Genomic DNA, 18,186 nt, shown 5'->3' on the forward strand with positions numbered 1-18,186 from the left:
CCTGAAAGGCTTCCACAATGAGTCACAACCAACCAGTAGAGAGAAAGACCATCAATGTAAAAAGTACCCCAAATGTGCCCAAAGTTGAACCTTGTATTTCAACAAAATTGAAAATCCACAGAAAAATAAAGACTAATGTTGTCCCTAAATCTAGTTCTTCAGCTCAGACATATTTATTGGTGTCTCACTATAATACTTGGATAAATGTAGATTATTTCTTCAGAAGCCTTCATTATTGGTGTACCAGGGACTTCCCAGCTACTATGTGAATTCAATTCTTCTCTCCTTTTCCTCCCTTCCTCCCTCCCTCTTTTCCTCCCTTCCTCCCTTCCTTCCTTCTTATTTCTAGGGCTAGGAAGTAAAGCCAGGGCCTTACATATGCTAGGGGTAAGCACTACCACTAAGCTATATTTCCAGCCCTACCCAAATGCTATTATGGTCCCAAAGTTCTATGAGGTGAACCCCAAGCATAATGACAGCAATAACACATCCCAACTAAAACCTCAGAATCCTGTGGGACTCCTTTCATAAGCAAAGGGAAGCCCCCACCATGCCAATCCTTTTATCTATAGAAATCTGTAAAGGGGAACAAAAACATTCCACACTCAAACCTGCCCACCCAGGGACGCCACCAGGGACACTCAGGGGTCACTCCAGGGAAACCGGGCTGTGCGAAATAACCACACAAGAAACAGAAATACCTTTTTCTTTGGGAGGTGCTGTGACGGCTCCTCTGACCTTAAGGGTCCACAGAAAGAGAGAGAACAAGAACTCTTGCATGCTGACCCCTTTTATTGAGGAGAAGCCATTCAAATGAGGCAAGGGGTCAGGTTTCTAGGGGCTGAGTCTAGCTTCATGATGTCCACTGTCAGCAGGTTGACTGACAGCTAGGAAGGCCACACCCAAGGGCAGAGAAAGAGAAGGGGACACACAAAGGGCGTTTCCATGGAACATTCTATCTCAAACAGGGCAAGGGGTAATATCACAAAGGAACAGGTAAGCTTAGCCCCACCCATGGGGCTGCAAGAAGGCATGCCTAGGCAGGAAGACACATTTGGTTGCATTAATTCTACCCTCAAGATCTATAGCTACTTAAAAGCAACCAGATCATCAGGGCGATGACCGACAGTGTCTCAAACCAATCAGGAGAGGAAAAATGCTGGTCACATGACATGGCAGCCTCCCACAGGGAATAAATGAGAGGACATTGTCTTGACTTCAACTCTACCATGATGTCAGTTATTCCAATCCAGTTGCCCAGAGCTTAAAATTCTTAAACTCATAAACTTATCCTTGGTTTAGAGCAACTTTTTACCAGTTTCTCATTTGGGAGGCTGGTATATAAAATACTCTTGTCTTCTTGCAGAATTAGAATATTCTGTTGGCATCTGTATCACTGTCTTTTCCAAGACTCACTTCTTCTTTTCCATCATTAAAAACTCTTGATACCCATCCCCTCCATTGTGAAAGTTTTAGTAATAAAATCTGTCACGGTGGTGCTGTTTGTATTCCCAGTGGCTAGGGAGGCTGAGACAGGAGAACAGCCTGTTCAAAGTCAGACTCAGAAATGTGGGGAGAATGTTTTTAAATGAAATTTAAAATGGGGCTGAGGATGTAACTTAGTGGTGGAGAACCCCTGGGTTCAATCCCTGATGCCACACACACACACACACACACACACACAAATAATCCCTGAAAGAAAAAAAAATCTTAAGCATATACAAAAGTAGAAAATAGTATAATCAGATTTTGGCAATTGATATATTGCTCACTTTAGTTCTTTTATATACACAATCATTTGTCCATCGTCCTCATGAGCTATTTTTAAAGCAAACCCGAAATATGTTATCATAGCCTCCCTAAGTATTTATTAACCTTAAAAAAATACAGATCTTTGAAAAATGTTATTTTTTAATAAACAGATAATAAATATATATGATGAATTTGGTCTGTTTATTATCTGTCTAGAAAAAAATAACATTTTTAAAGATCTGTATAGCAATAAAAAGAAAAAAAATAACAAGGGAGGTTAGAGAAACTTAAGAATTCTCATAAATCATCCAAGAGTTGATTCATCTCAAACCTGCTGAGTATTCTGTAAAAGGTTCTACCTTTTTCCAGAATACTCTGGTACTTCCCAGGCAACCCTGACACCTCCCTGTTGGCTCTACTGAGTAAGGAGAAAGTTCCCCCAGGGACAAAATCTGCCTAAAGCTATGGAGAAAAGTATCATGAGAAGCTTGGAATCTTCCTAAAATGCAGGATTGAGCTTCCCCGAAGCTTCAATCTAGGTACCTGTCACTTCTCATGGATCTGTAGCCTAGAATCTCATCTAGAAATAGCCATTGCCTAGGATAAAAACCTTTAAAAAAGTAAGTAATCATAATGCCATTATGATTATCTAGAAATGAAATAACAATTTTTTCAATAAAATTAATAACAATTCTTCAATATCGATATCAATTTGAGAACTGTTCTATCCATTCTCCCTTTGATCCAGACATCCTTTGGCCATGCAGGTACCAAAATAAACATAGACAGGCTTCTTTGCTCTAGAGCATACGTCCCCTGCACAAATACATATGCAAGTAAGTCAGGTACCTCTTTCAAACAAAGTTCACAGGCTTCCTTCAATCTGAAACAAATCATCCCCTTTCCTCTGTGTTCCTATATCCCCAACAGCTTCTGAGGGATTTCACGGAGGCTGCCAAGGGTCATTGCCTAAAATTACTTAAATTGCCTAAAATCTGTCAGGCTGTCTCACAATGGACACAACCACCTTGTTCCCACATTTTTTTTTTCTCCATTAAGTAGCTAAGAACACGTGTTCTGGAAACCGGACTGTCTGGTTTTGACACTTACCACATGATTCCAACAAGTTAGTTAAACTTCATAAAATGCAGTTTACAGACAAAGAGAAATGGGATAAGGGGAAGGCAATTTAGTCTAGACTGCTTGAGAAGGAGGATAGCGAAGAGAAAAACGATTGATCACCCAGTGGAGCTCCTCAAGCTCCCTTGTAATGTCCCTACATTTGTGTCTGTGCAATGAACTTCTGGCATCTCGTCCTAGCTGATTTAGGATGATGGAGAGAGAAGCTAAAGGTAGGGTAGTATGGAAAGCAATACAAAAACCATGCTGCCTCAGACATACACATACCCAAGCTCCTGAAGGGAGTGTGCCCAGGTCAAGCCATTGCATTTGGCATGAGACCCTTCCCACAAGAGCAGCTGCTTCAGCTGTCTTGAAAGTACCAAGGGAGACTCATCCCCTTGTCCTTCACTATGTCCAAATCCACCACTGCATTTGGAATGGGACTTGCAAGCATCACAGATATTGATAAAGGAGCCTCCACTGACCCCTCAGACCCAGAGATATGCTACAAACTGACTCAGAAAGGCTCATGAGAACCAATTGTTAAATATACAGGAACTTTGTGAGCTTATAGCTAAACATAGACACTTAAATACTAAATTATATAGAATTGCATTAAAAATATATTAAAAACAAAAGTAATAAATACTCAAAGCACCCACTTTCTAATTATTTTACTTTTATTGTGCTCTTAAGGTTATTTATATGAAATATATCATCTTCATGGAGGAAAAGCTATACAACGGTGTGCTACTGCCCAAGACAGTCACAGTGGGGAGAATTTACACTATAAATTTGGCAAGCAATACCAATCAGGGCCATTCTCCCAGAGATCAGGACTCTTAAACACCTGTCATCACATCTGTCTGACTCATCTCTATACATAGGAGCACATCCTCAACTCGGCCTGCTATATATTTAGTTTGGGGATATTAGGGACAAATTAGATGATAGCACAGAGAAGAGACTCCAGGAACATTTCAATCCTGTTTCATCTCTTGACCAAACTTGAGACAAGATTGCTTGATATTTCACTTTCCTTTTATTAGCTAGACTTGTGCTAGGAATTTCTGGCTTAGGCCTCTCCTAACTGGCCTTCAATTTCCACATCTCCTTCCCAAACACACACAAGAACTGGCTATATCAAGCTTCCCTCATTCCTTAAATACACTATGCAAAGGAATTGCAAACTTAAAAGTGCCTATGTGTCATCCTGTAATAATTGTGGTGAGCAGAATAGCTCTGAAGAGGAATAGGTATTCTCTGCTTTTCCAGGTATAATTATTGCTCAGCCCCAGTGGAGAGTACAATGTGGCCACGATGCCTTCTTTTTTTCAAGATACATTAGGAGACTATTTTTTAAAACATAAATTGCCCTTATTTTAAAGTATAAAGTATTTCAAATTATCATGATCACTTTAAATAAGCTAAACCAAATAATGGTGAAATATTTAGCCCCCAAGCACCTGATGCAAATCTTGAGGGATATGTCACATGCCTGAGGCCCACCTGATTTCACCATGGAAACTCATGAACCTCACTGGCACACCTTATCAAGCATGGGGTGGCCACTTGTCATGGCTTTGCTGCCTCAGGCTTGTGCAGAAGACACTTAAGCACAACCTGGAAAACCCAAATGTGGTGCCTATTCTTCCTGGGGGATCACCTTCAACCAGTGAAGAAAAGAAGTTGGTGCATCCAAGTTCCAGAAGCCTGATCCTCTAGTGGGACAATACTGAAATATGTTCTATGTGACTCCTTGGGGCTACCCACTGGAGTTGAGCACAAGTTGCTAACTTTGTTAATCAACCAGCTCATTCACTTAGGCCTCACCTATTTCCAAGAATTACTTCACTTACAAGCTTCCTGTGCCCAACTTCCGGTCTCGTGGAGTTTGCTTCCAGGGAACCCAGTTACCAGTTATATTCCTTATTCCAGTTTTCACCCACGCCTCTCCTTCTGTCCTAAAGACTTTTCCTCAAAATCTTCCCTGTTCTCAAGAATCCATCAAAAATCAATTGTTGCAAGTCTTCTTTGACCCTTCCTTTCTCCCAATGCTCTCCCTGCACTGGTTCCCCAAATCCAACACTTACTGCATTCATAAACTGTGAGCTCCGAAAGAGAAAGCTTTCTCATGCCCTGCAGCACTCCCTGTACTGTGCTCAATGGCTGATGCAACCAGTGTTTTCAAAGCATTTGTAGAAGGAATGGAGTGGCATTGGAAAGAGTGAAGAAGTCAATACAAGGAATTTTATACCCTAAAGTTTTGAAACATGATCATCGGATCATAAAGACACCATTCTCATTCATATTTTATAGATGGGAAAACTGAAGTTTAGGAGACTGGACTTAGACCAGACTTGAACTCACAGGATGCTGTCTACTGTACAGCTGCCTGACACCTTCTTCCGTCTTCATGCCCAAGGTTAGAACTGACCAGTTGGAGTAGCATGCACTTGAGCATGCATTTACCAGTAGTGGGAACAGGCAAAGCTACTTGGGGGGAGAAAAGTAGGGCAATTTAAACAAACCAAAAACCTTTGATTTGAATTTATGTAGTTGCCCTGGAATGTGGCTCAGATACATTTAAAGAGAAGAAACCTAAATCCACAGAGAACTTAAAACAAACTTCTGCTAAATTTCAGGCGTTGCAATTTTCTTGATCTTTGGAGTTCAATTTGGGTCACTTACACTTTTTACTATTTTCCTATTATGGTCATTTCCCCCCTCTGCCTTCTGGAACATGTGGAGAATGTTGATAATAAGTTGCAATATCAATGTCTACTAATTCATCTTCTCTTTCACTTTAGTCTTTTAAAAAAAACAATAATCATCTAAAAATCTTGGGTAACTAATAATCTAGAAAATTGCTTTAGATTATTACAGGTTGAGAATCCCCAATATACAAATCTGAAATATGAGATGTTCCAAATTCCAAAATATTTTGAATGACAAACTGATGCCCCAAGTAGAAAATACTATTTTGTTTCATGTACTTTAAAATATTGTATAAAATTCCCATCTGGCTGTGTGTAAGGTGTATATGAATTACAGAAGAATCTGTACTTAGACTTGAATCTTATCCCAAGATATACCATTTATATGCAGGTATTCTAAAATCTGAATTAATCATTAACCTGAGATACTTCTAGTCCCAAGCATTTCAGATAAGGTATACTCAACCTGTAGTAGAGTTTCGTAAAATAGGATCTTTGGGAAAAGATCTAAATATATTTATTTCATAGCACTCAATGCACTATAAAATTAGGGATGATGTGTAAGAAAATTTCAAAGGAGAGGAATTCAATGTTACATGTCAAAATACACATCAGACACAAACCATAATATGCACTAATTTCTTCCTCCATTTCTAAAGAGAAAGTTAAATAACATAAGCCTGGATTAGATATTGGTGATAAAAAATTCTTGCACACTTCTTTAAAATTTATAAGCCTATACATTAAAACAAGGACCAAGATTACCTTAAAAGTTTTACACAGAAACAAAGATGCTGTAAACCAACTATTTCGATTTTAGAAGTACCATGTGGACACACAGACTTTGAAATATATTTAAAAAATGACTTGGAAGGCTTAGACAGGAGGATTTCACATTCAAGTTCAGTCTCAGCAATTTAGTGAGACCCTATCTCAAAATAAAAAATAAAAAGGGCTGGGAGTGTAGCTCCGTGCTAGAGAGCCCGAGTTCTATCCTCAATACTACAACAACAACATTGTTGTATCTAACATCTATTCCTACAGTAAATGACTTTAAAGGGAAAAAAAAGCATACTTGCAGCTTTAAGTTATGTGCTGCTTTAGAATTTTTATTTATTTTTACTAGTGCTGAGGATCAAACTCAGGGCCTCTAACATGCTAGACAAGTGCTGTACCACTAAGCTATACCCCCAAGTCCTGTTAAAGTACTCTAAATGCTGTTTTCTTCAATTTTACTTGAGATGAGAATAGCCATCTCCATCATACAGAATACTGAAGATGGTGGATGAAGTCAAGACTGAATTTGTAAATCCTGGGAAATCTCCTGATCAATATTATCACCAAGTCACATTAAACCTAGCTGTCTTGTCATTTGGTCATTTCAGTTTTCCTGACCAAATTAAAAATTCACTGCATTAAAAATGGAATCTTGCTTACACCAAAGTGAGTCAAGATTTACACAAGTTGAATTTACTTTTATACAGAAAAAGGGCCTAGATTTAAATAGTTTGCACTTGCAAGAGGGTATCATAAATAAGTTGTTGAAGACTATTCCTAAGAGAGAATCCTGCTAAATTGTGCATTTTCTCCCCAGAATGTGGACTCTAATTGATATGGGCTTACAACTGCCAAACAATACTTCCCACCCCACCCCCATGCCAATGTGTATAAACATCATTCCAAATATTCACTCTGTGTTTCTTCCTGAATGAATGGATGTGGGACCAGTCCATGTTATGTTTGAAGGATTGTGCTGTACTTTCAAACCAATTTTCTCCTTTTGGCAAGGCATATAAATCATGTTATTTTATAGGTAAGAAAATTAAGCCCAAGAGAGTTTAAGTAACTGGGCCAGTAAAAGAATGGACACTTAAACCTCAAACCCAGAATTGATTGATTCTTCCTACAAAGTAGGAGGCAAAAACTATATTGTACAATTTAAACTTTTAAGAATAAGCTCAATAATACACCAACAGTGACATCCAAAGCCCAAGTATATGCAGTTGTGTGTCAACTAATGACAGGGAATGACATTCAGGGAAATTCACTGGTAGGCAATGTTATTATGAGAACATGAGAGATTGTAATCACACCATCACTCTGTGTAGCCTCCTAATGCAATCCAGAGATGCTAAACACAAGATGCATGAGGCTGTTGCCCGCGTAACATGACATATTGTTTTATAGTATGCTTTTGTAAGTAGTTCATTTTCTTAAAAAATGATAAATATATAAAGCAGTAATAGTCATTTATCACATATTATGCACTGTTCATACTGCGTTTGTGTTTGACTAGTAGCACAGGTTTATTTACACCAGCATCACCACATACACTGAGTAATGCACACAGCATGACAAATGACAGCTGCAACGTCACTAAGCAATGGGAATTTTTCAGCTCTATTGTAGTCTTGAGGGACTGTTACATAGGCAGTTCCTCATTGATTGATGTGGCATGTGACTACACATGCCTGTGTATATGTGACATTTTGAGAGTAGGTTATCCTTTCCATTTCATAATCTCCTAGGGTTACTGCTTTAAAGAAATACAGAACAGAAGAGCACAAAAATCTTCAGTGCAAGGATCAATGGATTTTCAAAACTCCAGTACTTTAATTTAACCACACCAGCCCCGTTCATCCTATTTTCCCTAAGGCAGCATTTAGTGTGTATAATCTATGTTGGATATCTGCCAGAAGCAACAGGGATGTGTTTGTTTTCCAACCCAAAGAATGGGGGGGGGGGGAGAGGGAAGGAGGGATAAATAGATAGATAGGGCTTAAGGCTCAAGAGGTACATTTTAAAAAATTATCTTTATTTAGGTTTCTGATTCAGCACACGTATCAAAGACTAATAAACATAAAGTAAATAAGACATTAGTTGGAAATCTTACATCTCTCTAAACTCCGTCCAAGAATGTCAAGATTGCCACTATTACCAGAACCCCAACATAGTCAAGTTGTAGACAAGCCACCATGAGCAACACAGAGTGTGCACGGATATGCAGAGGGAAAAGGCCTGCTAGCTGGCTCTCCTCTTTCCCCTGTTGACCTCTTTTGTTTTGACAGTCCACTTTTGCTTTCCAGGCTAAGTTCCAAGTCAAGTCCAAAGACAACTCAGGGTCAATCTGACCACATACTTTTCCAGAGGAATGTATTATTCTTAACATGTTGTGCCTGCAACTTTGTTTTTGGCAGGATGAAGTTCAGACTGAGATGTACGGTACAATCTAGATGACGGTGCAGACTAAGTCAAAAAAGTAAAGTTGAGCAGTAGCCTGAGTTAAGGCATGAATGCACACACGCACTCCTGCACACACAGCACCGTGCTATCGTGAGCACAGGTTCCTTCAACTGCCTGCCAAGAGGCAATCTAGACATAGCAGTTAATCACAACTGCTAAGCATTCTGGAAAATGTACGCCAAAACTTTATGCTAACATGTTTTATCAAACACACACAGAGAAAAAAGAGAGAAGAAAAATTAAAAATCAAAACCCCTAAAACCCCTTAATCTCTCTTACAATGGCTCTTGAGCATGGAACTCGTGTAGCAGCGTCAATGGCTGGCTCTTTAATAATTTGGAAATAAAAATGTTTTACTATGCATTTCTTTGGTAGTCATGACTACAAAGTTTTCAGTGTAGGTTACCTATGAGATAGGAACTAGACAGAAGATTTGAGTGACACATACTTCTTCTGTACTGATAAATATTAAGCTCTCAAAGCACAAGTGTCTATGCTTTTTCTTGCCTTACGTTACGGGAAAGCAAGGCTCTGTGCAGGGAAAGTTCATATCTACCTAACAAAGGGTGATGCACATTTTTTCCCCTACAATTGAAGAGTTAACAATTCACATTATAGATGATTTCTGGTCGAATCAGAAGCCAATCACAAGGCACAGCAGTACTTGGTGTCAAAGCCACGTTCTGGTCACATTCATTCCATGGTTGCTAGTCAGAATCTCAGGAGCTCAGAACTGAAAACTCCTTCCAATCAAAGGAGTACGTAAAATTCAATCTTAAATACTCCCACCATCTACCAAATTTCTAGAATTCTGTCTAGAATGCCAGCATGCTTGATAATAGAAAGCAGTTCAGAGCCCAGAGTTGTCAGGTATTAGGTAGGTTAATTTGGTTTTGTAGAAAAGGCATGGTAATCTGGCAACAGAGTACTTATTCTATTAGCAGCACAGTGGTAGCCAAGGGTCTCTGTCAGCAAGACAGGAAATAAAGCTACTGAAGCTACTGTTGCTCCCTCCACCTGCAGGATGGCTACTGATTTTACAAAGACCTACTAGGACCAAAAGCAGATTTGCGTGTCTGAGTGGGCAACAAAATGGCAGGAAGCACATTCAGCCCCCATGAGAACTTCCCAGCCTAGGTAAGTCCATTTCCCACAGGGGAGGGGGCTTCTGCCTCTATGGGCTCAGGATCTGAATCTTACCAGTCCCGGGTGGCAAAAGAGTTGCCAAGAAATTGTCCTAACTGATACTGCCCAACCATTAGCAGCTCCACATGAGGTCATGAAACACTTTAAAATGACATGAAACATCATAAATTCAAAATAGTAGTGTTTGTTCTATGAGTTCTGAATGTCCACGGGGAGAAACAACTAGATTTATGTTGAAAAGTGCTGTTTGAAGGAGCTATATTTTAAAGTGAAATGGTGAGTCTAGGGGAACCAGCAGTACATTTCTTCAGAGGTCTGAATGTCAAGAACTTATCTGTCAAAGGCATTTATCAGGAAATGTCTGGTCACTCCAAGTGCTTTTTCATTCACCATATGGCAATATTTTAACCTTTGTGCTTTCAGGAGGTAACGAAATTGAAAGGAAACCGAGGGAAGATCATTATATTAGGGGCTTTTCTTATTTGAGCACAAGACACCATCCAACAGCATTGAAATGTACAATCTCATAAAAGATTCTTGTAAACATGTATTTCCCATAAGAAAAACAAAGAACTGTACCGTGAAGGCAAAATCAGTTTGCCTACTCTCAGAATTCCTTGGAATGGTAATAATGTACCAGAAGGATCAGTGAGCTGTTGGGGAAATCCCCAGTTTGACATGGCCCAGACAGATCATATTAAAAACCTAAAGCCTCAATAATAAATGCCAAACTTCCCCATGTTTGAGAACTGCACTATGATCATGTATATAACAGACATATAAATAAAATTTTTACAGATCAACGATTTCTTCCTAACAATTAGGGATGACATTCTCGGTTTGGGGGTAGAAGCAGGAAGAAGTGAAAAAAATCTTTTTGTTGCTTTTACTCTCAAGTTCTTAAATGCTAGTCAAACACTATTATCCAATAACACTTTTTTTTTTCATTCTTTTAACTCATTAAATATGCATTCGAAGGCAAAAATGGAAGTTTCTATACTGTACAATATTAAATATCTACAACATCATGGTTCCTTATTTTTAGGAGTGTGTGTAATAAGGAGTTAGGTATTAGAGATGGTTGTCACAAAACATGAACTCTTAAAAATTACTGATAAATTAATATTCAGTTCTCTGATTATATCCGCCAGATAACACGTTCTCATCATAAAATATACATTCTCTAGTAAGTTATTTTCATCCACAGCATATATAAATATGCAAACACAGGAGATAAAAAGCACTTTACTACCAAAGTACAAATTAGTAACTGCTGAAAAACAAAAAGAAAGATGGACCAAGTATTAAGAAAAGAGTGAGGCCGTGTTCCACGTCAAAGTGAAACCAAATGGTTTATTTCTGCTAAATGAATGGAAATAATGTATTCAGAATATATTTCTTTGTACACCGTACTTGCTTATACTGGGCAAAATAAGCAGTCCTCAGTGCTAACGTACCACTTTCCTCTACATGTCTTTTCTTTCTGCCAAGCAATACAGTATTTTGTGGCCATTTTGCCAAGACAGTCTTCTAATGGCAGAGAGTATTTTCTAATAGCATTTTGAACCTTTAAAATATTTGTTCAAATTCTATCTCAGGAGAACACAAATAAAGAATAGGAGGGGAAATCACACTGGTTGGGTTACAATCACCTTGCCCTCTGTACCAGGAATCAAAGAGCACAATCTAATCAGCCACTGAGACCACCCGAGGTTGGACACTCATGTTAGACTCATGTTAGAGGGGCCAGTTTAGATAGATTAGCATTAAGGATAAAGGGAAGAATCACATTTTATTATGTAAGAATTATCCAGCCCACTATGTGGAGAAGATTTAGCCATGTGATTCATTCTTTAGACTGTTTTACAAAAAACATGGATGTCAAATTACATTGAAAATAACCTACAAAAGATTTCCTGTAGAAAGCTCTACTAAACAGTGTGTGTCTTGGGCACTGATTCTTCTAACTTCCCACTCTACATTGAAAGTCAGATTTTTCAAAGGTGTGAACTGTAGTGCTGAATTCTTGGTAGGTTTGGTAAACACCATAATAATTGGACAGGGGGTAATAACAGCTCAGTAATTTTCTGCAGATTCATGGAAAAAAATATAAAAAATATATGGCTTTAAACAAACTTCACAAATATCTTAAATGATTACATAGAATAGGGTTCCTCTTTGAAATATTATCTCAGTGAAAATATTAAATTCTTTCCATCTTTCTCACCTTATTAGCTACCTTTCTTCTCTTCCTTTGTGTGGTTATACAGATTGCCTGGCTGGCATGCATTAGGCTCTGGACTCAAACACTCTATCATTGAGAATCATCCCCAGTTCCTTCCCCACCCACCCTTTTTGTTTTGAAGATAGGGTCTCACTAAGTTGACAAAGCTGGCCTTGAGCTTGTGATTCATTCTCCTGCTTCAGCCTCCTAAATGTCTGGGATTACAAGTGTGGGCCACCATGCCAACTCGTATTAGCTACCTTTTTGACTGGCCTATTAGTCAACTATATAACAAATTCTACAGGGGAAAAAAAAAAACAAACTCCTCCCCTTAATGGAATTAGGACCAGATACAGTTTAAGCTTCCTTCTAATACTAGGAGAGAATTTTCTGAGTAAAACTGGAAACAGGATTAACTTCTGGGGGACTATAAAGGGTTAGTGACTTGTAAAGGTGCATACAACAAATATTTTCAGGCATCATGGCAACCAACAGTAATTCTTTATGGCAAGGAACTGGTCAGAGTTCAGTGGAGGCACTGGCCACACTACAAGTTACATTCCACACAGGGCAATTTTTCACAGGAAGTAAGTTGAAGTTTTGCATCCTGGGAAGGAGTCTAATTTTAACATTAGAACTTTGTGCCAAGCTACCGGAAGTTATCTGCAGTTTAAGGTGAACTGATGGGGAGAGATGGGAAGAAAGGCGAATGTTTAAGGGCATCAATTATAGCCTCTGAAGAGGACCATCTGGTACCACCATTAGAAGTGCTGCTTCCCACCCCCACAGACACTTACTGTGATACCATGGGACGTTCCCATGTGTTGCACGTGAAGACCCGGGGAATTGTAGTAAGACATTCCGGCTCTAGTCAATGAAGTTGGTGGCGTGAAACCAACCGTGTGACTTGCATATGATAGACCTGAAATATAGCAACAAATTAAGTATCATCTCTAACTTAATTAAGTATTAGTATCTTCAACCATCTACATTTTAAAATGCAGATGGTCTCAAAAAACAAAAACAGATGAGGCAGAGGGCTCACTAAACAGCATGCTGGATAACAAGAGATATAAAAAGTCAAGCCCTGGAACAGAACAAAAAGCTCACAGAAATAACCCCACAGAAATAACCTCACACATATACCATCAACTGATCTATGAAAAGCATACCAAGAACACACAATAGGGAAAGGACAGTTTTGGCAACAAAAATGGGAAAACTGGAAAGCCACATGCAAAAGAATATATATTTATATTACACCACACAGAAATCAATTCAAAATGGATTAAAGATTTAAAATTTAAGACCAAAAACTATAAATGCCCTAGAAGAAAAATAATCAACAGAGTGACAAGTCAACCTACAAAATGGGAGAAAATACCTGCAAACCACATATCTGATAAGGGATCCAGAATACATAAGGAACTTCTATACTCAATGGTGAACAACAACAACAACAACAAAAAAAATAAAACTAAAGAGCAAATAACTCAATTTAAAAAAAGAGCAAAGGGAGTGTTGTTCAGTGGTAAAGCCTATCATATGTGAAGCCCTGGGTTTGATTCCCAGCACCACCATAACAAATAAAATAAAATAAAATACATAAAACGGAGGAATTGAACTCGCATTTCTTCAAAGAAATACAAATGGTTGGTAAGTATATGAAAAGATGCTCAATGTCACTAATCATCAGGGAAAAACAAATCAAAACCACAATTAATATTTTACACTTACTAGGATGGCTATTATTTTAAAAAATGAAGTCTTGGCAAGAATGTGGAGAAACTGTATTGTTGGTGAGAATAAAATGAAGCCATCACTACAGAAAATGGTATGGAGATGCCCCCTGCCATCAAATGAAAACAGAATTGTCCCTGAAAACCAGGAATTAAGAATGGAAATCAGTATCTCAGAGAGAGATTTGCATTCCCATGTTCCACATAGCATTACTGACAACAGTCTAGATGCAGAAACAACTTAACTGGATGAGTTCATAAGGAAAAATGTGGTAGACACAAAAGATATTATTCCCTCCAAAAGAAGGAGATCCTATTATAAGTGATAACACAAATGAACCTAGAACACCCTATGCTAAGTGAAATAACACAGTCACAGAAAGATACTCCATGGTTCCAATTATCTGTGGAATCTAAAATAGTCAAACTAAAAGACAGAGACAGGAAGGTGGTTGCTAGCGACTGGGGAGAAAGAGGAGAAAAGGCAGAATTGCTGTTCAACAGAAATAAAGTTTCTCTTAAGCAAGGTGAATAAGCGTAGAGTCACTGTGCAACATTATACAACAAAGGATCTGTTCATGGGAGTGTGGATAGGAACTCCCTGTCAACTGCTTTGTGCCTGTGATCCTCCACTACATGCCAAGCCAATGGATTCTACTTCTGCTTTTCTGAATGACATGAAAGGGAGAAGCTGCTAAGGATGCTTGTCGTACTCTTTTTGCTTCCACAATAGACATTCAGCCACCAAAGCTCTTCCCTCAGTTGTCCCACAACAGGACTTTGCTGTGCCTTCAACACCTAATGACAAGGGCTTGCTGTGTTTCTTGTTTATCAATAAGTGGTGCTTTCTGTTTGACATGTTTCCATTTCTAATTGTGGATTTTTGATTCACCTTTGCAAAATGAAGGTCTGAGGAAAAGCACAAATCTTTTGGCGCCAAGTAGTCCCTATGATGCTTACAGGTATCACAAGGGCATCTTTCAGCTGGGAAAGGGGAGAAGAGGTTGCCTTTAAATAGGCAACTTCTACTTCTTATGAAAAGTGGTAAATTTAAGAGGAAAGTATACAAAAGTGGTTCTTTATCCCCAAATAGAGCAAGAGGTTCATTAACAAGAAAGAAAAACATAACATCCCAGCCTGTTTTCTAGTACTACTAGGTTAACTTTTCTGAAAAGTAATTATATTAAATCATCGACTTGATATGATAAGTCACATCTCCAAAGACTATTTTCTCACCTAACTGGGGGACCAGGGGTGTAATTTTCTAGCTGCCATAAAGTACTGTGTGTTTGTCCCCAAACTGCCTTTCATGTTCTAAGTCAGTATTTTCAACGTGCATATAAAAATCTTGCTTGCCTTACCCCAAACCAAATAAAGAGCTTGAGCCAGGCACAGTGGAACATGTGTGTAATCAGTGATTCGGGAGGCTGAGGAAGGAAGATGAAAAGTTCAAGACCAGCCTCTGCAACTTAGCGAGACCATGTCCTGAGATTAAAAACTACAAATGACTTAGCTCTGTGCCCCTTGGTTCAATACCCAATTAAAAAAAAAAAAAATTCAGGGTAGCTAATACCAGGGCAGCAAGATGAGAAGCAGAGAGATCTTTATCACTCCTCCTTCAGACCTATCTACCCATTCTGTACCCTCTGCCTGAGAATGTCTTCACTTTCCTTGCCCCTTCCTTCCCCCAAGTCAATCAGCACTTCCCCAATTCTTTGGGAGAGGTAAAAAGCCCAGATTTTAAAGCCAGACTGAAAGATTACCTTGGATTCCCAACTCTGTCACTTGGCACTGAACAACAGTGGACAAGTCACTTAATCCCATTAGGCTTTAAATTCATTAACTGGCAAGTGGGACTACTTCACAAAGTTATCATGAGGATAAAATGAGTTATTGTCATATGTATTGTTTTACCTGCTTCCCCAGGTCCTGTTGTGGCTCACAGACCCTGTTGCCTCTTAGAGGCCAGAAGCCATGTCTTACTAATTTTTGTTTTCCCTTAAATGCTAATGATCAAACATCTCAACCTCTTGCCCAGGAATATAATAAAATATAAAAATCCAAAACAAAACCAAAAAAACCCTAGATTGAAATTGCAAACTGCAAAAACTGGCTCAGGCATAGCTTAATGAGGAAGGCACCATCTGAGAAATGCATCCTTAGGCAATTTCACTATTGCATGAGCATCATAGAGGGTGCTTACACAAACTAAGACATAATGTCATCATTGACAGAAACATCTTTATTTTGTGCCTATTTCTTTTAGTGATCAAACTGTTTTAGTTCTGGTGTTTAGGAGCTCTTGTAGTCAGACACCCCACTCCCATTTTGTCTTTTGAGCACCTCCTTACCCTATTGTACTACCAGGTGCCCCAGACCCGGAATCATCTATCACTCAAGCAGCCCATGTTCTTTTCACTAAAGAATGGAATTAGAAACCAAAGTCTGGGAGCTGGGTGTGCTCATTATTAGTGGGAACAGATCTATTTTTAGACCTCAGTATTATTCACCCCTGATTTAGGCACATCAGAACATGCTAATAGGGAATAACTTTTTCTTAGGCACCAAAAATATATGAAGAACTTGAAAAATAATTGTTGAAAAGTAACACTTCCTAAATGTAATTCACACATATAAAGCTACACGTAATCAAGAAGAGGACCTTTCATAAATTGTTCAGTAGGTATTTTTCAACCAAATTGTGAAAGAGGATGCAAAATACTTCAAAAAGCTGGTGAAAATAAAAGGTTTCCAATGTTAGCCACAATGGGGCAAGAGGAAGAAAAGCCAAAATGTTTAAAATGGAAATAAAAAGTACACAATGAAAAAAGTATAGTGTATTTCTACTAAGGAAGATATTCTTAGCACTGAGAAGCACAAATTGTTCCAGAAAAAAATAAAGAGAATTCATTTTTCCTTCTCTTGCCTGATTGCTCTGGTAGAGTTTAGAGAACTCTATTGAATAGGAGTGGTGAGAATGAATCTCCTTACCTTGTGCCTGATTTTAGAGGAAGTACTTTCAGATTTTCTCTGTTCAGTATTACATTGGCTTTGGGTTTGTCACAGATAGCCTTTATAAGTTCCTTGCATCCCTAGTTTCTCCAGTGTTTTTAACATGATTGGGTGCTGTATTCCTTAGAGGCCTTTTCTGCATCTATTGGTAATGGTCATATGATTTTTAATTCTATTGAAGATATTAATTACATTTATTGATTTGCATATACTGAACCATCATTCCTGGAATGAAGCCCACTTGATCATGGTGTATTATCTTCTTCATGTGTTTTTGAATGTGGTTTGCTAAGATTTTATTGAAGATTTTTGCATCTATGTTCATCAGGGATATTGGCTGTAGTTTTCTTTCCTTGATGCATCTTGGTCTAGTTTTGGCATCAGGGATTATACTGGTTTCTTAGAATATAATTGGGAGTGTTTCCCTCCCTTTCATTTTCATAGAATAATTTGAGGAAGACTGGGGTTATTTCTTCTGTAAATGTAGAACTCAGCTGAGGTCCTGGGCTTTCCTTTTTCAGAAGGCTGTTAATTGCTGTCTCAATTTCATTACTTATTATTGGTCTTTTTAGGTTTTGTACATCTTATCTTCCTGATTCAATTTGGGAAGGTCATATGTGTCTAGAAATTTGTCAATGTATTCTAGATTTTGCAGTTTATTGGAGCATAAATTTTGAAATAGTTTCTAATGATCCTCTGAATTTTAGAAGCATCTGTAGTAATATCTCCTTTTTCATCTCTAATTTTGTTGACTGGGTCTTTTTTGTTGTTGTTAGCTTGGCTAAGGGTTTATCAATCTTATTTATCTTTTCAAGGAACCCACTCTTTGTGGAGTTGATCCTTTTTATTTATTTATTATTTCCTATCTTCTACTGATTTTAGAATTAGTTTGTTCTTTTTCTAAGGCCTTGAGGTGGAACTGTTTTTTTTTTTTAAATGCATATATACAATGCAATAAATTTTCCTCTTAATACTGCTTTCATACTGTCCTAGAGATTTTGATATGTTGTACTTTGTTTTCATTTGTTTGTAATAATTTCTTTTCTCATTTCTTCTTTGATCCATCCTTCATTTAAAAGAATTTTAAAAATTAATTAAGAATTAATTTAATCTCCATGTGTGTGGTTTCTTTTAATTTTCTTGCTGTTGATTTCTAGTTTCATTCCATTATGGTCCAATATACTGTATGGGATTATGTCTTTTTTTTTTTTTTTTTTTTTTTTTTTTAAAA

General features: G+C 38.1%; 1 protein-coding gene across 1 annotated transcript in view; it reads right to left on the bottom strand.

Annotated features, from left to right (window-relative positions):
* The window catches only part of Ccdc6 (coiled-coil domain containing 6), a 272,197-nt gene that overhangs the window by 156,945 nt on the left and 97,066 nt on the right, over nt 1-18,186 (bottom strand). The window contains exon 8 of the mRNA XM_015504671.2: nt 13,002-13,126. Coding sequence (XP_015360157.2) covers nt 13,002-13,126 — 125 coding nt within the window. The remainder of the gene's footprint in view (nt 1-13,001; nt 13,127-18,186) is intronic.

Source organism: Marmota marmota, unplaced genomic scaffold, assembly GCF_001458135.2.
Source record: "Marmota marmota marmota unplaced genomic scaffold, marMar, whole genome shotgun sequence".
In the NCBI taxonomy this organism is placed as follows: Eukaryota; Metazoa; Chordata; class Mammalia; order Rodentia; family Sciuridae; genus Marmota; species Marmota marmota.